The sequence below is a fragment of the Gadus chalcogrammus genome, chromosome 15 (genome assembly GCF_026213295.1).
Source record: "Gadus chalcogrammus isolate NIFS_2021 chromosome 15, NIFS_Gcha_1.0, whole genome shotgun sequence".
Taxonomy (NCBI): Eukaryota; Metazoa; Chordata; class Actinopteri; order Gadiformes; family Gadidae; genus Gadus; species Gadus chalcogrammus.
In genome coordinates, this window is record NC_079426.1 from 8,199,909 (window position 1) to 8,216,769 (window position 16,861).

Consider the following 16,861-nt stretch of genomic DNA (forward strand, 5'->3'; position numbering starts at 1 on the left):
GGGCAGTATATACACTAGTAGTACCTACTAAGTCCACCAGTGGGCAGTGCATACAGAGGGATCAGTAACTCCACCTTATTATTGCCGAATAAAAAGAAACAGAAGCGGTGCCTAGCGACCAGACGCGTCTCACAGATTTCCTCCTTTTATAAATTAATGCTACAAATAATACTCATAGTTTGCTTCTGGCAGCTACCAGTAGGCCTCACTGATGTGATCATCGTACTCCGTGGATTAAAACCTTCCGTAGTTTGACCGGAAAATGGCGCCAAAACGAAAAGGTTTGGAGAGCCTCGCTCTCATCCGGAGAGAGGCTGACGTCATCACAACACAGGTACAGATATATACCAAATAGAAACTATAGATAATATCGAATAGATAATACACAGCCTATTATCATAATTATAGATAATAGAGACTATTATCCTAACTATTAGTTTACTATACTATAAACTATAGTATACACTAACTACTAGTTTAAAACATTAAAGTTACACAATAGTTAAAAAACAGTACATTTAAACAATAGTTTAAAACAATTAAGGTAGACAGTCGTAAAGTTGCTCAATAGTTCAACGGTAAAATTAGTACTTAATTCTCAGATAGAGAAGTGACCAGTTTGATCCAAAAGGTGGACCTTCTGGCAAAGGACGTTCCTGGGTGTGGGAATAGCCAGGATGTACGACTGAGGTAATTCAACTATAGATACAGCTATATTTATTTATATAGACGCATGTTTATTTATTTAGACATATAAAATTCAATAATTAATAATAATTCTCTATTTATTTCTATAAGTCTCTTTATGACTTAATTCAAGTCCCTTTATTTACTGAAAATGTATTTATTTCCAGATGTCAGAATCTGAGGAGTTTAGCGGAGAAAACCCTCTCTGCCCTCAACAACCTCAGCAAGGTGCCATCTCCACTGACCTCTGTCTCATACACCCTTAATACTGTCTATATACCCTGTTTATACAGTCTATATACATGCTTAAAACTGTCTATATACTGTCTTACTATAAACCCTGGATATACATCTCTATACGTCTATACCGTCTCCACATCTACACCTCTTCTCTCCTCTGCTCCTCTCTCTCCTCTACTCCTCCTCTGCTCCTCCGCTCTCTCTCTCTCTCTCTCTCTCTCTCTCTCTCTCTCTCTCTCTCTCTCTCTCTCTCTCTCGCCCTCTCTCTCCTCTGCTCCTCCTCTCTCCTCTCTCCTCTACCCCTCCTCTACTCCTCTCTCCTCTCCTCTGCTCCTCCTCTCTCCTCTACTCCTCCTCTGCTCCTCCTCTCTCCTCTGCTCCTCCTCTCTCCTCTCTCCTCTACTCCTCCTCTGCTCCTCCTCTCCCAGGTGGAGGGGAGCGGTCCGGTGGAGGACTATGATCAGAGGAGAGAGGAGGAGTGCCTCCGTGTCCGGGGGCTGATGGAGCGTTTGGACGGCCTCGCGCTGCAGTTCTCAACCCCAGCGCCCGGCCAGGAGTAAGACCGCTGCTCCTCCCCGGGCCTCTAGGGCTAGCCTCTGGGGCCTCTAGGGCCTCTGGGGCCTCTAGGGCCTCTGGGGCCAGCCTCTAGGGCCTCTGGGGCCAGCCTCTAGGGCCTCTGGGGCCAGCCTCTAGGGCCTCTGGGGCCAGCCTCTGGAGAAATGTTGATGATATGTTGGTGACATGTTGGTGATAAATCTGTTACATGTTCGTGGATGTTGTTGTCAGGTTAATAGTGCAGTAAAAAGCACTCAGTGAATTAAAACCGTTGCCTTGGATCCACAGCGACAGTCAGGAAGAAGACAGTGAAGAGGATGATGAAGAGGGTGATGAGGACGATGAAGACGACGATGAAGAGGATGATGAAGACGATGATGCTTCTGTTGAATCCTCCGAGCCGAGAGCTTATAGCGTCCTGAGTGACATCAGAGGGGAGGAGCCAGGAGATCTTTCTGTCCAGGTACACAACACTGTGTGTCCAGGTACACAACACTGTGTGTCCAGGTACACAACCATATCTGTCCAGGTACACAACACTGTGTGTCCAGGTACACAACACTGTGTGTCCAGGTACACAACACTATCTGTACATAGAAAGTTTTTGTGACAAATTTTCAGATTGTTATTAGATTTTTATTGAATCAGTAGACGCTGAGCTCTCTTCAGTACCTGGCCATCACTGGAAGAAATGTTTGTGTGTTTCACTTTTTACAACGTAATCATTTGTCAAAACCCTTGAATATTAATCTTTAGGACACGGTTGTTTGGCTGCCCTGGCCGTACGTGACTCTCTACGTCTCTAGGGTTCGAGACTAACCCTCACCCTACAAGTTATGTAATATATAACGACACCTCCTTAACGTATAACTCATGTAATACCGCTGTCCTCCAGAGGGGAGAGCTGCTGAGGGTCATCAGCACGGCCCCAGACGGGTGGTGGCTCGCAGAGGACAGCAAGGGCAACCGGGGACTCGTACCGAGGACCTACCTAAAGGTAGGCTCTTTCTATCTGAATGTAGGCTCTATCTATCTGAAGGTAGGCTCTATCTATCTGAAGGTAGGCTCTATCTATCTAAAGGTAGGCTCTATCTATCTGAAGGTAGGCTCTATCTATCTGAAGGTAGGCTCTTGAGCCTCTATCTATCTGAAGGTAGGCTCTATCTATCTAAAGGTAGGCTCTATCTATCTGAAGGTAGGCTCTATCTATCTAAAGGTAGGCTCTATCTATCTGAAGGTAGGCTCTATCTATCTGAAGGTAGGCTCTTGAGCCTCTATCTATCTGAAGGTAGGCTCTATCTATCTAAAGGTAGGCTCTATCTATCTGAAGGTAGGCTCTATCTATCTGAAGGTAGGCTATAGCACCAATGTTATAACCTGTATAATTGATATACCTTGGTATCTGTGCTTCCAGTCGGAGGTCTAACCTATATAATAACCTAGATAACCTATATATATGTGTATATATACATATGTATCTGTACATTGGTGTCTGAGCTGCTGTGTGTTCCAGTCGGTGGTCCCAGACGAGAACGAGAGTGAAGAAGGGAGTGATGAAGAACCCGGACCGAGGTAACCTTCTAATGGAGAGATCACCCTTATGGATTATAATATCGTGTATATAAATATATAGGTGATCATGTCCAGATAAAGGTGATTAGTAAAGGCTACACGTAAACCAATTTGATTGGATCGCTATCTCGGGATATTGGGCAATATCCCGTGATTGAGAACTCAAACTCGAAAAATTGTCTCGGCCGTCTCGTCACGCTAATAAAAACAAATAAACCGCTAATAAAAAATAATAAATCCCTGCAAAAAGTGTTATCTTGTTTATCTTTGGAGTGTTCATGTGTAGTTTATACTAAAACAATTATTCACCTCAGCAGGGTGGACAATTATAATTACAGGTCATAATGTTACACTCTCTCTCTAGTGCCTCAGAGTCCCACAGGTCAAAGGTCAGGAAGACCCTCACAGAGGTAACACACACACGCAGTCACACACACACAAACAAACAAAAAATATGCATGCACTGACAGACACATACACACACAGTCACACAAACAAACAAAAAATATATATACACTGACCGACACATACACACACATGCACGCACGCACAGACACACACAGACACATACACACACGTGCACACACAGACACACACAGACACACACACTGACACACATATACAAACACACACGTTGTGTTGATGTCTGTTTGTGTGTTTGTGTGTTAGGTGGATGTGTTATCGGCCATGGGAGCCATACCGCCGGGATTCACTCCCTCAACCCTGAACCGCCTGGCACTGGAAGGTCTCTGTCCCCCCAGTCTGTCAGTGTTGGGCACACACAGAAGTACACACACGTATAGATATAGACAAAGATATAGATAGATGGATGTTTGAGTGTGTGTGTGGCTCTCTCACGTCTGTGAGTGTATAGACGTGTATATATATATACAGACGTGTATATATATATATATATATATATATATATATATATATATATATATATATATACATCTGTGTACATAATGTGTGTTGTTTGCAGGGGCCACCTATAGAGGGAGCCGTTTCATTCAGCCAGAGCTCAGCCAATCACAGCTCGCCTTCAAAGACGTCTTCATGGAGCCGAACACAGGCGAGGTGAGAGAGTTGATCTACTATATGTGTATATAAATATATATATATATATATATATATATATATGTATAGTACAGTGTTTCCCACAGGATTTTTGGAGACTATGGTGGGGAACTCGCAATCATCTAGGCGGGTCCCGGGGAATTCCTCCCCGGGAGAACATTTCAATAGATTTCATTTAAATTCATCAATCTGGTCAATTTTGAGAACCAAAATATGACATATCAATTACTGACAAACTACTTATAAACTGCTGGTACTGATGTGAATGTTGATGACGCAATGTAAAGGGTCAGCTCAGGAGTTTTCAGAGAGCATTTAAAGATCCCATGGCATGAAAATCTCACTTTATGAGGTTTTCTAGCGTAAATAAGAGTTCCCCTAGCCTGTCTATGGTCCCCCAGTGGCTAAAACTTGTGTTTGGTGTAAAACGTCGCCTTTGAAAAAATGGTTAATAACACTTACAAAAAAAACATTTCAAAGAATGCAAAACAAGTTTTAAGTTCACTTTAATAAAAGTAATAATTGGAAACTTTAATTTTACATTTCTGAATACCAGACAGCAATAGAACAAGCAACATGTAGCTAGTTCAGCAGCAGAGAATCGCTGTCTAAATGCAGCAAACCAAAGTGCAGAACAAGTTTGACATTATGGTCAAACTTGTTCTGCACGAGACGGGAGCCCAGGTTAAACGGTGACGCAACTCTCGTGCCTCATACACCGCACGAACCCGAGAGCTGCCTTTACTTAACACACACCCGCAACACACAGAGCACCGCACACCCAACCAACGGACATGCAAGTCTCGGTAATGGTGGCGGCAACACTACACACAATAAACAACACACAAACAATAAAGACCCCAAACCCGTTAACCCCACTTAACCTAACAGAAACAAATTGACAAAAGGCAATATACCCCTTTTTCCCAACCGGCATCACGAATACCCAGACTCCCCGGGGGGTGATAATAATAATAATAATAATGAATGAAATTTATATAGCGCTTAATATGGTACTCTAAGACGCTTATTACAGGTATTATATAGGTATACGCTTATTATTATTGTGGGTAGGAGTCGCCACAATATTTACCATCTTGTAAACATGGCATTGTGCAGTGCATAACAATTGTAACAACAGCAACAACATTGCTGACATATCTGAAGTGGCCGTGTCAAATAAAAATACACATAACCTGTAAAAGCACCTGTGCGGCTCACAACACAGTTCCAAAATGGAACTGTGTTGAACTTGTGATACGTAGCGAAGACCCACGACGTGCAGGAATGTAGGTGAAACCCCTGAAAATTCCGTTAGGAAACAACGTATTCTCCAAAGTGTCGAAATGCGCATGTGCACCGTAGTTGGCCCAGCCTCAGACAGAGTCTGACTTAAACCCGTGTTAAACCCGTCTAACAAAGATACTACAGTGAGCCCAACTCTTGACCCAAAACTAAACATTGTTGGTTGGACTAAATTGCATTGCACAGTTGACATGAATACTTAATGTTTTATATTCATTTTACTCAGAAATCATAATGAGACCAACAATTTTAAGTTTTCGTTTTTACAGTGTGTGATTACACACACTGTAACGCAAGTGTTGTACACTTCTTTGTTATTTGGATAACCGTTCTGCTGTTGGTGTTATGGCGCATAACACGTCGGGTTCTCTGACGTCTCTGGTATTTCCACAGAGACTGTAGTGGGGTTATCTCAGCCATGGTTGAGAAGGAATTGGGGGAAAAAGGAGCTTTGGCTTTGACTCCCTGAAGTAGACTGAACCACGACATGGAGGAGAAAGGAATTGTCCGTGATAGTCTCCTGCCGGAGCCCCGCTGCCAAGACACCACCGCCGCGGGGCGGTGGTGTCTTGGCAGCGGGAAGTGGAAGAACCAGAGACGTCAGAGAACCCGACGCAGTCGTTTGAGATTCATAATATCGCCTGGAGGCGCACACAGCTTAGGGCCGTGATTATATATATTATATGATCTAGATATCTATTTATAATATGATATAATTGAGATCCTGTAATTCTGCGGTAGTGGCTGTAATTCTGCACCACGGCTGAATTTCGGGAACGTCTTGAAATACTGTGCTAGGGGCCCACTAATATCTTTATTAAAGCATCCATAAAGTAGCATGCCATGGGCCAAAGATGAAAACAAAAATGAAAGGCTCAGTGCTGAGCCTTTATACTACTAGTTTATTATTATTATTATTATTATTTATTTTTTATTATTATTATTATTATTATTATTAATAATACTATTAAATTAATAGGTTCTGTGCATACCAAATATTCCCTCACAATCCCCCCCCCGCCAGAAGGGGGAGATGTCGCCATGTAGCTGAGCCTCTACAGTCACGCAGGCTATCTAACACACACACACACACACACACACACACACACACACACACACACACACACACACACACACACACACACACACACACACACACACACACACACACACACTCTTACACACACAGCTGCCCTTTATACAGACTGCTGGGTTTAACTCAAAAACAAAATAACACAGATGTTGAGTTTGTCTCTTTTTGCTTTTATTTGGGATATGAAACTATGGCGGCCCAAATTAGACTACTGGGTGTGGGTAACACTGTGGTATATCTATCCCCCCAGGTGCGAGGCCGGCAGGTGGCGATGTGCGTGTGTTTCTCTCTGGTCGGCTGCAGACGGATCTCTCCGCCCGGGGTGGGCGTGGCCGTGCTCAGTCGCCATGTCCGCCTCTGTGCCTTCGACGGCTCCCAGGTGCACAACACAAACACACAACGCTGCCCTACTACACACACAACACAAACACACAACACTGCCCTACTACACACACAACGCACTCACACACAACACAAACACACAACACTGCCCTACTACACACACAACGCACTCACACACAACACAAACACACAACACTGCCCGACTACACCGACAACGTACTCACACACAACACAAACACACAACACTGCCCTACTACACCAACAACGTACTCACACACAACACAACACTACACACAGAAACCAAAGACACACACACACACACACTCACTATATATACCAGTGTGATTTTGTATTGTGTTACAGTATGATGTTTAAAGTGTTACAGTATGATGCTACGTATTACAGTATGATGCTACGTATTACAGTATGATGCTATGTATTACAGTATGATGTAATGTGTTACAGCATGATGTAATGTGTTAAAGTATGATGTCATCCTCAGGTTCTGAGTAACATCCACACTGTAAGAGCGACCGTCAACCCCAAGAATCCCAAAACATGGACCTTCTCCGCCCGGGTTAGTACCCACTAGTGTGTGTGTGTGTGTGTGTGTGTGTGTGTGTGTGTGTGTGTGTGTGTGTGTGTGTGTGTGTGTGTGTGTGTGTGTGTGTGTGTGTGTGTGTGTGTGTGTGTGTGTGTGTGTGTGTGTGTGTGTGTGTGTGTGTGCAGAGGGGCAGCTCATGAACAGGCAAGGCCTTTTTTTAAGTATCATCCCTATGGCATTTACCACTTGTTTGACGTGATGATCTGCCAGACTTTGACCAACGGTTCAAGACTTAGCTTTAGTAGAGCCAATCGCTACATTTATGTGCTAAACCTTTTTTTATGTGCCCCACTGTTTCACCTGAACCCGTCTGCAGTGGCAGATGAGATTTTGAAAGTACAAGCTGATATTGAGCTAAAGTCCAGGGCTCATGGACAATTTGGGAACTTACTCACAAAGGAAAAACTTCCAACCCTGAGGAAATGTGCTACCTCCTTGACTGCATTATTTGGCTCTACTTTCATGCCAGTCAGCTTTTTCTCACATGATTATTAGTAAGTCCAAATACCGATCCACCATCACTGATGGTCATTTGGTAGCCTGCTTGAGAATAGCTTCCAGCAGCTACTGTCCGGACCGACTCGGGACAGTACATATATATATATAATTAAGTATATATAATTAAATGTATGTTTAGCATTATTTAATGTATGTAGATCTTTTTGACCTGCTCTTTTTGAAAGTAGCTCACAGGCCGAGAAATTGTGGGCACCCCTAAGCTAGGGAACGCATTTGCCCTAGGAAAGGCCAGTTAACAGCCTTTGTATTTTGTTTGCTGTTATATTAATGTTCAGGCTATCATTTGTAGCACCTTTAAGGGTTTTGACTTGAATTGTAATGTGGATTTAATTACCTAAGAAAACTATAAAACTATTACAAGTATTTTACAAGAGTACTGCTTTAACTAATTTGAGAAATGAATACCAAGTAACTTCACACATCTATTAGGTTTGCATTTTAGACTATGTTTATATCGATATATTTTTTTTATTGTTCTTTATTTGTATTACTATAGTGCTTACAAATTAATTTGACATTGACTCTTTGTCAGTGGAGTGCAATATTCAATGTCTTTTGACATGAGTACATAGCAGAATTTGCCTTAGGCATGGCATTTAAACAGCATTTGCAAAGTAAACACACATGGATGAACACTGGCTTAAAGGTTGGGTATGGAGTTCTCTCTTTAGGCCATTTTTGCAAAATTGCTTGAAATACTTATCATAACCCACTTACAGCCACTGAGTTAGAAGTACTGACATGAAAATTAAACAAGTCAATCATCTGTGGAACGGGCAGGGCTCGAAAAACTCCAGGCATGATTTCCAGAACCACTGATAGCATTGGACAGTAAGTACTTCAATCAAACGGTCGTACTGCACTCCCCCTCCCCCGCTCCCCGCGCGTGACCCCTTCGTGCACGTACTCAAAGCTCGTGACCCAGAGCAAGCTTCTGTTTGTTGTTATCCTGCGGTAGCTAGTGGAGCTAGCTAACTAGCTAATCCACATTTGGACCTAGCACTAGAAGACGACCCTAGACTCCAACCTAGCTAGCCTGGCTCACTCTCGTGCATCTGTGTTCGCGCTCGTGCATGATTGCGCGTCCATGTACTTGTCTTGGAATGGGTGGAGTCAGAGTCAGTGTTGAAGGAGAGGGGTAGGACCATTTGAGTTGTGTATTTTCAAAACCTGCTGGCGTTTCGAAAATCCCATACCCAACCTTTAATACTGTTGGAAGGGCCCTCTAGGAATTTTTGCCTAGGGCGCCAACAGACTCTCAAACCGCCACTGTGTGTGTGTGTGTGTGTGTGTGTGTGTGTGTGTGTGTGTGTGTGTGTGTGTGTGTGTGTGTGTGTGTGTGTGTGTGTGTGTGTGTGTGTGTGTGTGTGTGTGTGTGTGTGTGTAGGTTAGTGGGGACCTCCCCACCCTCCTGGACGGAGAGTGTTTCCTGCGCTGCCCGTCTGATTCTCCTGAGCTCGGCCTGCTGCTGGAGCTGGGAGTCACCTTCACTCGCACAGTAACACACACACACACGGCACACACACACACACACACACACACACGCACACACCGTAACACACACACACACACACGCACACACACATACTCCCATTTGTTACCTCCTGGGGACGCATGTAATGACAGTCATTTCTGGGGACACCCCTTTCTAAGCATGCTAGAAATGCAGGAGTTGAACAGTGTCATTACATAGGGGTCCAGTAGGGGGCCTATCGGTTGAAATGCAGAAAACACAGTTTACACACAGAGTTAGTCAGACACCTGTCATCAGGCCAGCTACTGGGGACAATGGTCAAGTGGTCAAAGTGGGGACTGCTGGCACCGCCCCTAATTACATATTCATAATTATGTCATCAAGATGCAATGTTCCATCTGGGGACCAACCTGAGTATGTATATTTTGAGGATTTTTCTGTGGTTATGGAGAGATGATTGAAGCTAGTGTATATTACAAAAATAGAACAAAAATGCCACAAAGCTGTTAGTAGGTGTCCTGTTTGTTGGTATACTATTAACTGATATTATATTATCTGATATATATTAATATTTCATATTCCATATACTACTGTATATGTGACAAATACTCTCTTGAATGTTGAATCAAAACATTCATTGATTCATCAAGGTTTCCATCAACAATCGGAACAACTCTTTGAACTTTTTTTATATTTGGCCTGAGCCAACCAAGGCATGCAAGAGAGATAACTAACTCCTACATTCAGTATCTATCCATCTATCTATCTATCTATCTATCTATCTATCTATCTATCTATCTATCTATCTATCTATCTATCTATCTATCTATCTATCTATCTATAAAGCGTCTGTGGCTCGCATATCGCTCTGACTACATAGTGGATCATGAGGAGATACAAGCCTAGCTAACATTACAAGGGTTGAGCGTTTACAAAATGCCTTACAACTGGAAACTGTGTCAAACAACTTTATCTTTATAGAAAGACAGCTGAAAACATCAACAACAATTATTTAACATTTGCATTCAACTTTATCTTTATAGAAAGACAGCTGAAAACATCAACAACAATTATTTTACATTTGCATTCATTCTGCACGTGAACGTCAGCAGAAGTATGAACTTCCAATTTTGTCGGTCAATGCAGACAGGGATAGCCATTTCACTAATTTTCTTTGAACAGAAAAAGAGCTTATTAAATCAACACTCTCAAATATGGAAAAACATAATTGAAACCAAAAATGCTACCCTCTCTCAATGAGCTCACTGTAAGCCTACAGTGACCAAAACCTCTTTATCTTTCAGAAATATAAACTGAAATTCACACTGTCAAAAAAACAACAATCGTCTCATGACAGTACAACAAAAAGATTGTAATGGCCATCCAATCTCTCTCTGAGAGCCAGCATTGATCGCGTTAAGGCATTCTACTTTACCCGGCGTCCTCCCCAATTTGATGCATTTCATTAGTGTTTTCTCGACCACGCCGACCTCCTCCCTTGTCCAGGGTTTCCTCCTGCAATAGGCTGTTGAAGACAAAGGACATGAAAGTTACAATGTAATGCATCTATGTAATGTAATGTTTCTACCATAATATTCATACACTTATCCTTCAAATATGACCATGAGTTAATGGCGGTACCAATGTAGTGCACTGATTATGATGCAAAATCTGCTTTCAATAAAAGTTATACACAAAGTTGTTTGACAAGTTTTTCATAGAGCAGGGCAATCATTTTGTTGAATATTCACATTTTCCTTGCCGGATTAACTGTCAGGGGAAATTAACAAATATGGTGAATGCAAATACAGGGGTATTATCGCCCAACCCTAGAAGCATCACGTTGTAAGATACTGGCAAAAAATACCTGCAATATTTTTAAAGTTGGCCTATCTGCCGCTTTCATTCATTAATACACAGGATATGGTGTTACAATCCCTTGTGCCATAGTCCAAGGTAAGGACACATTCAGAAGCCCCTGCCCAATTTAACCTAAAGAGCAAGCTGGGGGCAGGCTTGCAAGCTACCAATCAATGGTCAAACCCAAGACAAATGGCCCATCCAACAGCGGTACGCAGTATGCAGCATGTCATAGGGTTATCAAGTGGGCACCCCTTTCACCAATGTTTCGTTAAGTTAGGCACACGACACCTCATGAAGGCATAACAGTGACACCAGCGTCCTGGAGTCACCCCCCTCCATGTTGCCACCACATTACCACATTTAATGCATCTAAGTACTCTTAACCATCCTAGGCATGGTCCGCTCCGTTGATGAAGACTAAACCATGGTCCTAAAAGCTAACCAAACACCATTCCAATATCCTATGAATGATTCACCCCCGTTGCTGTTAGGCTGAAACCATGGCCTAACCGCAACACATTAGCCTACAAGCACACCAACAAGCTAAGCAAAAACCAAACCAAACAGCTGCAATACCTTAGCCAGATGGCTTTACCTTAGCTTACGCACCAGGAAGTATGTTTCCTCCTTAACCACAGCCATTCACTTGCTTGTTCTGCTCGTTGTGGTCAGAAAGTTTCCGTTGCAGAAGTCATATTTACTCACCTTCTCTGAGAAGTGAGCCAGATTCCCCATTCCTGCGTGCCTTCTTCTTTGTCGTTCCTGAATCAAAACATACCGGTACAATTTTCACTGTCATATACCAGACACTTTTTTCCAAAGCAACTTACCAAATAGAAATAACATTGAAGCTTCATCATGACAGAGACCTAAGTGTAACAGTGAATTCTACTGTATATTCTACAGGCTAGTAGAGCAGACTGTACTCGTTAGCTGAGCACAGTGGACTGAGGTAACGTAAACCCTTACAAGAGCATTTGGATGTGGGAGCAGACCAGTTTCTCACCTTCTCTGCTACTGTATATTCTACAGGCTAGTTGGTGTGCAATGGATGAGGGTAAATGACGATCTTTGGCAAGTATTTCAGACACTAATCTGGTGTTATTCCACCTATAGCCCCATTGTAAAGCTAACAGCAAGCTATTGACAGCAACATTTTTAAAACTTGCTACAACATGAACCTTAGACAGAAAATATCACACATTTGTTCATTTGATTACTCACGCTTGCCCGCTGCTGAGAGGTTGTTCTCTTCCGTTTCACTATCTGTAAATGAAAATTAGGAAGAAAGTAAATTGATCATTATCATTACCATTTGGGTTGATCTCAATTTGGTCCAGATTTTGGCCTTTCAAATCCATTAATGACTCACTCCAGAGCCGTCAGGACCTTGCTTACCTTTGTCAACTGGAGCATACCCTCTGTTAGCCGATAAAATTTACGATGAACCGTGATGTCATGGCCCAAGAACCCTGCCAGCTGGTCCATTTCGGTTTCTTTCATATTCAAAATAGTCGACAGGGTGGTAACATGTTTTCGGACCTTGGTCGAAGAAATACCCTCTGGGTATTTCGTATTGCTCTCCTTTGCATATTTGTTTATGTATGTATGGCCTCTCAGAAATGTTTCCTGTCCAGGACAAAAAAAAAAATAACATTGTTCTCCAATACACCACAATCTGCACAAGTTTTACAGAGCAATTCCATGGCATTTTGCATGGCAGGAATCAAAAGGATGGGCACCTTCCTATCCCTTTTCCCACGGATTTCCGCTCTTAAAATGTTCGCAGAGCTTTTTCTCCAGATCAGACAGGGCTTCAGCCACATCTGAATGTAATGGATCATTTATGACATTGAATGCAGCCACTCCATTTTGGATACTTCCCCCTCCCTCCTACGGTTGAAAAGTATTATTTGGGCAAGCGTAACTCCAGTCAGGTCTCTCCAGTTCTTTGGGGTTTGTTCTTCTGTGAGCTGTTGACAAGCGTGCTTTTATTTTGCATCCATGTAAACATGCATGTTTCTGACTTCTGCAGTAAAGGGCAAAACTTTGCTTAAGCCAAAGTCTTCAATGCAGAAGAGGAAATGGCCTCATTCCAAAGGGTTTTGAATACTACCTGAAACTCTTGCGCATATTGAGCAACCTGTTTGTCCCAAGAGATAATGGCCTGGCATTGCACCATACCTGCAATACGCCGTAGACTGTGCCCTAACTTGCCGCATCTTCTGAATCAGGAAATAAATTATGGGATGGAGGGCTGTCTCGTGCTATGTGTGACTTCGACATGTGATGTTGGGGGGCGGGGGGGGTGGCGATCTGATGGTTTTTCTGGGGACATTGTAGAAATGCATTGGCCGCGAGTAGCTAAGCTCATCACGTTCGTCACGTTCACACGCACACACACCGTAACACACACACACACATGCACACACCGTAACACACACACACTGTAACATGCACAAACACACACCCATGCACACACACATGTAATATACAGACACACCTAACACACACACAGTTAATCACACACACGTGAACCGTAAAACACACACCATAATACATTTAGTAATTTAAATAAATGCATGCACATTAAAGCATATTTAGAGATATTTAAGTGTGTTTATTTCTATTCTGATGTCCATGCAGTCAACAGGAGAGAAAGGGGAGCTGAGCTGTGGATGGACCTACCTCAAGCTGTCAGACACCACTGCGAGGTACACACACACGCACACACACACACACACACACACACACACACACACACACATACACTGGTAAAGTAACACACACGCACGCACACACACACACACTGGTACAGTATCACACACACAAACACACACACGCACACTGGTACAGTAACACACACACACACGCACACACAATCACTGGTACAGTAACACACCCGCTACTGGTGTTCTTTGAGTAAATTATTCCCTTAATTATCTGTGTGTATGTGTTTGTGCGCGTTTGTGTATGTGTAGGACCTATGAGCTGCCGGTGCACGGCGGAACTCCCTTTGAGTCCCAACTTCCTGTCCAGACAGGAAGCAAAAGTAAGAAAGCAGCTAAAGACAGACAAGCAAAAGCTAAGCTGACCTCCTCCCGCCTTAGCTGGAACCCTTAAATGTCTCCTCTCTCCTCTCCTCCTCTCTACTCTCCTCTCCTCCTCCTCTCCTCTGTTCTCCTCCTCTCCTCCTCTCTCCTCTCCTTCTCTCTCCTCTCCTCTGCTTTCCTCCTCTCCTCTCCTCCTCTCTCCTCTCCTCTGCTTTCCTCCTCTCCTCTCCTCCTCTCCTCCTCTCCTCCTCCGCTCTCCTCTCTTCTCCTCCTCTCTCCTCCTCTCCTCTCCTCCTCTCCTCCTCTCTCCTCTCCTCTCCTCTCCTCCTCTCCTAGGTATGTTCCAGGTTCTTCAGAGCCGGTCGCAGCCCAAACTGACCCTTAAGCTGAAGTCAGTCAGCAGGCGAACCCGAGCCCAGCTCAGGTGTGTGTGTGTGTATGTTTTGTGTGTGTGTATGTGTGTGTGTGTTTGTGTGCGATTGCGTTTTGTGTGTACAAGGTTCAAGAAGTTGACCTTCAATAGTGGAGCTGGACTACAGATTGTACAAGCTGTCACATTATGTTAAACCTTACCTTGGTGTGTGTGTGTGTGTGTGTGTGTGTGTGTGTGTGTGTGTGTGTGTGTGTGTGTGTGTGTGTGTGTGTGTGTGTGTGTGTGTGTGTGTGTGTGTGTGTGTGTGTGTGTGTGTGTGTGTAGTCTCCTTCCAGACTGTCTCCTCTACTGTTCCAACGTTCTCCACCTCCTGCTGATCTTCAGACAAATCCTCACTCAGACCCTGATGGACAGACCCACGGCCCAGAGCAGAGGTACCTCTCTCTCTCTGTCTCTGTCTCTGTCTCACTCTCTGTCTCTGTCTCACTCTCACTCTCTGGCTCTCTGTCCCTCTCTCTCTCTCTCTCTCTCTCTCTCTCTCTCTCTCTCTGTCTCTCTCTCTATCTCTCTGTCTCTCTCTCGCTCTCACTCTCACTCTCTGTCTCTGTCTCTCTCTCTCTCTCCCTCTCTCTCTCTCTGTCTCGCTCTCTCTTTATCTATCTGTCTCTGTCTCTCTCTCTCTGTCTCTCTCTCTCTCTCTCTCTCTCTCTCTCTCTCTCTGTCTCGATCTCCCTCTGATCTGTAGACCTGATGTCATCTTGTCTTAACAAGCTACTCTCCCCTATTGGTAGATCTGATGTGTCATCCTGTCTTAACGAGCTTCCCTCTCCTATTGGACGAGACCGATCTTTTGGACGCTTTCAAAGTCAGCTGAACAACTTTATTTCTATATTATGGTTATTAATTTTAAAGTTATTAATATTTATAATAATATATGTTAAGTTATTTTTATGTATAAATATATATGTATACACTCATAGCAGAATTCTTATTATTTGTAGAATCATATTTTATACAATATTATTATTATTAATTATTAGTATTAGTATACTGCTATATTATTAATAATGGTATCATATCATGAATATTATATTTATAATTTCATAATTAATAAAATATTAGTATTATGCATGGTATACTATTATTGATATTGATATTCTATCTTATTTCAGAGTGCATGGCTCCATGCTGAGCAGGCCATGAGCCGCGCACTCAAGGTAGGACCAGTGTGTGTTTGTGTGTGTGTGTGTTAATGTGTATGTAATGTGTGTGTGTGTGTGCGTGTTAATGTGTGTGTGTGTGTGTGTGTGTGTGTGTGTGTGTGTGTGTGTGTGTGTGTGTGTGTGTGTGTGTGTGTGTGTGTGTGTGTGTGTGTGTGTGTGTGTGTGCGTGTTAATGTGTGTGTGTGTGTGTGCGTGTTAATGTGTGTGTGTGTGTGTGTGTGTGTGTGTGTGTGTGTGTGTGTGTGTGTGTGTGATTGTGTGTGCAGAGGGACCTTGTGTTTCTCAGGGCAGAGTTCACCAGTGTGTTCCTGGCCACCGTCCACCCCCTCCTCCACTCCACCACGTTGCCATGCCAACGCTGGGCAGACCTCCCCCTGGAGGAGCAGAGGGTCCGCCTCATCTCATTGGCTCTGGACCGCTTCAGGACCGGCAGCCAATCAGAAGGCGCCGTGGCTGACCAGGAAGCCTTCGATGTGACAGAGCTCAGCTTTGACCCGCTTGGCAAAGTTCCCCACAACACCACCCCCTGATTCGTGTTTTCACCACAGCACCACCCCCTGATTCATGTGTTCACCACAGCACCACCCCCTGATTCATGTGTTCACCACAGCACCACCCCCTGATTCATGTGTTCACCACACCACGACCCCTGATTCATGTTTTCACCACAGCACCACCCCCTGATTCATGTGTTCACCACAGCACCACCCCCTGATTCATGTGTTCACCACAGCACCACCCCCTGATTCATGTGTTCACCACAACAACACCCCCTAATTCATGTGTTCACCACACCACGACCCCTGATTCATGTGATCACCACAACACCACCCCCTGATGGAGGGTTCATGTGATCATCAAATCACCCCCTGATGGAGGTT

General features: G+C 43.7%; 1 protein-coding gene across 1 annotated transcript; it reads left to right on the top strand.

Annotated features, from left to right (window-relative positions):
• The first annotated feature begins 101 nt into the window (after positions 1-101).
• nphp1 (nephronophthisis 1) lies at positions 102-16,510 on the top strand. Its single transcript, XM_056609918.1, has 20 exons — positions 102-334; positions 632-690; positions 855-915; positions 1,356-1,483; positions 1,771-1,945; positions 2,378-2,479; positions 2,996-3,054; positions 3,419-3,464; positions 3,724-3,799; positions 4,037-4,131; positions 6,780-6,908; positions 7,374-7,448; positions 9,382-9,492; positions 13,978-14,045; positions 14,313-14,383; positions 14,721-14,808; positions 15,082-15,191; positions 15,549-15,622; positions 15,930-15,974; positions 16,247-16,510. Exons 1-20 carry the CDS (start codon positions 263-265, stop codon positions 16,508-16,510), a joined length of 1,908 nt encoding a protein of 635 aa, XP_056465893.1. The 5' UTR covers positions 102-262.
• The last annotated feature ends 351 nt before the right edge of the window (positions 16,511-16,861 follow it).

What these genes read in the sequence shown, in the direction of transcription:
- nphp1 (XM_056609918.1), top strand. Translation starts at nt 263, where the DNA reads ATGGCGCCAAAACGAAAAGGTTTGGAGAGCCTCGCTCTCATCCGGAGA. An exon ending in ACCCCAGCGCCCGGCCAGGA is followed by an intron (nt 1,484 to 1,770) that starts GTAAGACCGCTG and finishes TTGGATCCACAG; the next exon opens with CGACAGTCAGGAAGAAGACA. An exon ending in ACCCACGGCCCAGAGCAGAG is followed by an intron (nt 15,192 to 15,548) that starts GTACCTCTCTCT and finishes CCCTATTGGTAG; the next exon opens with ATCTGATGTGTCATCCTGTC.